We start from the raw sequence: 6154 nt of genomic DNA on the forward strand, positions 1-6154 counted from the left end.
AGTGACTTGCAAGGGGAGCACAGATTTAACCAGCATTTTACAGGCTCTCTGCCCATCTTTTCTGTGTTGAGTGGCCTTAAGAGAGAGACAGTTTAAACTGCAACTTTAGAGAGTGGGAGAAATTGTGGGAGAACCAGCCCTAGTTCTAGTGCCATTCCGATCAGACTGAAAATTCCAGAGTAGCAGGTATGTCAAACAGCTAATCAAAACCTATTGTTTAACTGAACTGATGCAACAGTTGTCCTCAGAGGGCTTATGCCATGTTCTGACATTCTAATCACTTCATGCACAAGGACGTCATTAAACTGAAATCCTAGAACAACTCCACCCTTTTGCCTCCTGCACAACCAGGAGCAAAGTACATCTGCATTACCAAGGCCTGAACAAGTTCAAGCAAAGAAATCCTCAGTGCTCCCTGTCAGTGGACTAGCAGAGAGCTCTTTGCAAGACTCAGACTCTGCTTCAAGGGAACTGCTGCAGAGTATGGAGGAAAGCAACATCCCATCCTAGGCAGATCCCTGCTCTTCTCTCACGTCATAGGGCTTTGAGAGAATAACAACTCCATTGGAGTTCTGAATGCTTTAAACTCACTAAGAGGAACATAAGCACTATAGTGACAAATCCAAATACAATTCCTTTACACTAAGGAGGAAAATACAGCCATTTTTAGTCAGGATCTAAAATATCCTTTATACCTGACATAAAACAGGGACTGAAAGGCATCAACAACTAGCTATGCAAAGCATCAATACTTTCAGCTAGTAATCCATATAAACTGAATAAATAATTCATAATTACATATGTAGTGTACACCATGCACATCAAGCAGTGCTCCAGAGAGAAGCACAATGGCCATGCTTTACTCTCTGAAGGCAAGCTCACCCAGTTATTATCATCACTCTGGAAAGTCTCTGGACTGCAGAGACAAGTGAGCCTCCGCATACAGCCACATTAGATACTTCTGTGATGCTTCAGAGCCTACATTGACTCTGTGCATCCTGGAATTTAGAGGAAGTGTTCAAAGCATGTATTAGTACTCTGATGCAGTACTAGTACCAGTACTCAAAAGCATGTCCATAGCAGACTGAAGAAAAGTTCTCTGGGACTGAATCTTACTAAGTCCCTTGCTTACATTGTGCACCTCTGGGTTTATGCCCAGAGACAAAAGAAGCCAGTTACACTGAGGCTCTTGTAAAGCAGCAGCTGTTGTCTTGATCTTTTGGATTCTAGTCTCCAGTTCCTTCCCTTGTTGCTTAGCTCATGCAGCTTTCAAACAGGCAGCAGCTCTGGGGGATATTCACCATAGCAGTATTTTGCAATTGGATCTCTATAGGTGTTTTCATGCTGCACGCTCTGTCAGGAAGAGGAGGAGAAGCTTTAATACGCACATATTGAAGCAATACATCCTTTTACTGAGGGTGAAACCTGCAGCATTTACATGTATACAAAAAGTTCTCAAGTTCTTCCACACATTAGCATACGATGTGGAGGCAAACAGCACTGCACTCCCAACACATACAAGACATAAGAGTTCCTATGTCATAGGACTTTAATGTTGAAACATACTCAGAATATCCATTTCAGGGGGCTACTCAAGGAGGTGGAGACAGATGCAGTATTAAAAAAGAATTATATATGCTTAGGAAGCATTGTCAAATGTCTGAAGTTGCTGCTTGAGATGTGTATACTTTCCTTGATACAGTTCAGATACTATGTATAAAAAACCTTGTGTAGGTATTTAGAACCACATCCTTTGTTTGCAATCCATCCCTATTGTTGCATTAAATACTCAAGCTTCATGACATCTCCCAACAGCATTTTCTAAGAGGGCTGATGCTTGCTTAGGCCAACATTTCTAAAATTCACATGGGTAACAGAAGTTCACCTCTGTGCTTAAAAAGAAAAAACATAATTACAATATACTTTTTGAGTTCCTGTGCAAATGGCTGTCAGCATATGGTAAGCCTAAAGCCATACCATAAAGCAAATAGCATTCTGAGGCTGCTGGGAACAACTCTCACTGTTCTCATTGTTACAAGATCTTCCCCAGAACTCATTGGATGAGGTCACTGAACTCAGCTAGTCTCTTTTTAGTTCATGTCTTTTCCAAAGAGAGCATACAACTCATCCTGCTCTAAATACACACTCATTTACTGCAGCATTACTATTTCACCTTACAAATCTGAGAACTGCCTTCAGATTAGCTCTCAACCACAGCTTCAGCATTTACGAAAATGCCTGCACAGATGCAAGCACAACAGACTTGCCCCATTCCCCAAGAGCTTCTCAGGTATTCCCCTGGACATGGACTGGTATCTTACCTGGGATGAAGTCCTACACTTTGCCAGACATAACTCAAAGCGATCTTCCACTGCCATGAAGAGGTTCTGAAAAGCGATTGCTGCCCGGTTCAAGAAACGTTCCAGAAGATGTTGCTAAATTTAGCAATAAAAAGAGAGAAAAAAAAAAACAAACCCACAAACACCACAGTTCAACAAGGAGTAATCATAGCCCAACTTAACCTACGCAGCTCAAGTATCAGAGGGATAGTAAGCAACTCCACTTAATTTCTAGCAAGCACTGAAAGGTTAACACATCACAGAACCCCAACAGTAGGAAGAGGGCCTAGAGAAGCTAACAGAATACAAGGAAGTGCTAATTGCAAAACTGATACTGGCTGGAATAGGTTTTTGCAATCATTTCCCTTCAGCAAACAACTCCCCTGAAGCTGAAACATTTTGCAAGACTCCCAATATTTCCTCTCAAAGGTGGGAAAGATGGATTTTTTCAAAGCTTGCCATACAGTCCCTTGCAGGCTTTCCTTATCCTTCCAAGAAAAGGAACTGCCACCTCTAAAGGAAAAGTTCCTCACACATCAGCACTTTTAGCCACAGAGGCGCCTGAAAAGCAGGAGAGTCAGCACACCTTGCTGGGCTGCAGGCAGCAGGAGACACAGTACTCGTACACACTGCAGCAGCCATTGGGAAGGCAACTGTCACAGCTGTACAGCTTTGTACTGGGCACGTTGATGTTACAACAGCCATTAACCAGCAGGTCCTTCCTCTCACATATGTAGCCTGAAAAACAAAAACAATAGTAACAACTCGCAAAAGATACTTCTTTTTATGGTCTGTGGAAATCTATAGTAAGCATTACATTACTTAAGAACAGGTTAATTTATCATTTAGTAGATTACAATTGCCCTCAGTTTGACTCAAGTCCTAACTAGCAGTTGTTTGAGCTAACACTTGGACATGGAGCTGAGTTTTACAATAACCAGGTGTTATCTGCATAGCTATTACACACCTACTCTAACATGCTGTACACACAGTACGGGTCTTTAAATGTACAATATTTAAGGTCTGATTTCTTTTTGGCATAATTGCTGTGATTGGAAGGGGAAAGGTGATTGATAATGACTGTACTGGAACAAAGTGTGACATATGTTCTTTCAACTGGTCTACATCCAGATCACTTGCTTTATAGCTCAATATGAAGAGACTTAGGTTTATAGGATTTATACAGGGTAGCTGTAATATTTGTTGCTGAAAGGAATCATTAACAGCATACAGCCACATTGTATGCCCCTATGGAAACTGTACTATCACAGGGCTAGACTGTGAAAAGTATCTGTGATTTTAGAGACCTCAGTGCATCAGCAGTAAGCATCATTCAAGCAGTAACACATTTAACACTGATGCCAATCACAGATGATGTAGTGGTTTTTCTACAGCCTTGATTTCTGGTCAAGAAAGGTTCAGTGCCTGAGCAATAACCACACTAGGGAAGCAGATGTGCATGGCAGAAGAAGCTCCATACACTTAACGCAAGTGCTTAGAACCTGCAAGAGATATCCTTGGCCAGGCCAGGACAGCTTGTTAACTGTCACTGTGCACTAACTAAACCAGCCCTGAGCTACATCCATACAAGGGCAATGAGGTTTCCCTGATTACTCTCCCTAACACACCTGACAGTAGGAATATGCTACAGTGAGATACAAACAGCTCTGCAAGCAACCATGCTAAATCAGGCAGGACTCAATCTGATGAATCTAAGGGGAAACAGCACAGCCATGCTCCTAAGGTGCAGGCACTGAGCTGTGTCCAGCTGGACCCAAGCCTGCTGCACACAGAGGCTGATGGGCAGCATCTACAGCCACAACAACATGAATCCAGTCTAAGGATCAAATGCCAACAGCTGGGGTTTGTGGTGAGGATGCCTTAGTAAGGAGCAGTTGTGACTTGGAAACACCATCAACAATCGGACAGGCAAAGCCGCATTCAGCACTGTGATACAGAGAGTAAATTCTTAGTATCAAGTATACCCAGTTCATCTGTAATGAGGAGCTTCCCCTGCACAGAATTCCTGCACTGGTTACTCAGCTGACTGCCGTTCCCCGAACTGAACTTCACCTTCCACAGGATCGGCTGCTCGTGCTCTTGCACTTGGAGGAGGTTCCGATCCCTCACCATCCTCTCTTCCTGCAGGGAAAGACAGCAATGCAACCAAAACATACAAGTCCCTCCTGCCACTGCAATCCACGTGCTTCTCCCACAATTACAAGCGCCCAGTAGCCATGTGCTCCACAGCACAGGACACTCACGTGTCAGCAGAAACGTATCACTTGCAGTGCCTTACTAATCACTGTATGTGAAAGCAACGTAACCCCATAAAACAGGGCACTCAAATTGGCCACAGGATCAGCTAACACAGCTGGAACCTGCTTACTACAGCTACAACAGCAGCATACATCATAGAAAACTGCTATAGGTCTGCATAGTTCTTTTTTTGTCAATTCTGGTGGAACCACAGCTCACAAGAGGTATCAGAGCAGAACAACCAAGTCGCTTCAAGGGGGTTTGCCCCCAGTTTTGGTTCAAAACCGCATACAGTAGCAGACGTGACTTTTTTTAGCTCTCATAAGATGTGTAAGAGTGTAACTCTTACAGCAAACACGTTCCAGGAGCTCGGTGGCAGCACCGAAAGCAACCTTGGGATGAGGGATGTCTGTAACCTGCCCCTCAGGGTGCCGGGACGGGGCTCCGGGGAGGGCACTGACCTGCTTGAAGGTGCTGGCGAGGAAGTAGACGAGGGAGAGCCCGAAGACGACGCCGAGGACCCAGCGCTTCCTCAGCAGCCGCCGCCACAGCACCGCTCCGCAGGGCACCATGGCGGCGCGGCGGGCGGCCCGATCCCGGGGCCGCGGACTGGACCCTCAGCCCCCCGCCGCCGTGCTCACCCGCCGCGAGGAGGGAGAGGAACGGCGGGGACAGCGCTGGTCCAAGACCGGCATCGCCGGCTCCGGCGGAGAACCTCTGCGGGAACACCCCGGGCGCCGCCGGGCCCGGCCTCCCTCCCACAGAGCGCGGCCCAACCGCTTCCGCCGGCCGCTGGGCGGAGGAGGCGGAAGCCCCGGATGCGCGTACGCTGAGGGCGTGAGGCCGCGCCAGGCGAGGGCGGTGCCTGGCACCGGGGCCCGCACGGGTAGGTACGGGGAGCCGCGGCCTCCTGGGCCGGGCCGGGCAGGGCCGGGCTTGCTGCTCCCTGCAGCCGGCCTGTTCCCGCCCCCGCTGGGGCATTTAGCTACATTCCCCGGCGGGAATCTCTTGCCCCGACCTAACTGGGGGGGTGAAAGGCCTCGCTCGTTTCTTGGCGTGTATATATGTGTGTAACTGTCCTTCTAGCTCTGTAAATATGTGCGTGTGGGTAGAAGCACAGGAACGGGTGTGTTTATTGTGCCTACACAGCCGAGGCGTGATGCAGCCCAGCGGGAGCTCAGAGGGTGCCTGTGCTGCAGGGCTGCTGAGCAGGTTGAGCTCTGCTGCAGGCTGGGCAGGGCTGTGGGTGCCAGGCTCAGAAGGTGGCCTTGTAGGAGCATGCATGCATGAAGGGGTTGGAGCACCGAGGGTTCCTGTCAAACTCAGTGTGCTATGGTGAAAACTACTCTCTGCATGTGCTTCTTATAGATGTACCTGTTTGAGCACTGTGATACATGTGCCTCGCAGCTATTCAGCTTGAAGGACCTGTGATGAGTTTGAAATTGGATCATCTTGGGTTATCTGAAGGACACCATGTACGAGTTGTCTTCACCATCTTGAGCTTCTGTCTCTCCCACCTTGGCACCTTGCATCTCTGGTTAAGCCTGTTGTTCAGG

The 6154-nt window shown here is 47.3% G+C and overlaps 1 protein-coding gene across 1 annotated transcript; it reads right to left on the bottom strand.

Moving 5' to 3' along the window:
• Positions 1-763: 763 nt before the first annotated feature.
• On the bottom strand, positions 764-5170 carry SPRING1 (SREBF pathway regulator in golgi 1; the record flags this gene model as incomplete). The annotated part of the gene is made up of 5 exons (XM_084271990.1): positions 764-1353; positions 2322-2435; positions 2926-3077; positions 4325-4481; positions 5060-5170. The coding sequence occupies 5 exons, from the start codon at positions 5168-5170 to the stop codon at positions 1270-1272; spliced, it is 618 nt and encodes a 205-aa protein (XP_084128116.1). The 3' UTR covers positions 764-1269.
• Between the last annotated feature and the right edge of the window lie 984 nt (positions 5171-6154).

The sequence above is a fragment of the Gallinula chloropus genome (assembly GCF_964237585.1).
Source record: "Gallinula chloropus genome assembly, chromosome: 17".
Taxonomy (NCBI): Eukaryota; Metazoa; Chordata; class Aves; order Gruiformes; family Rallidae; genus Gallinula; species Gallinula chloropus.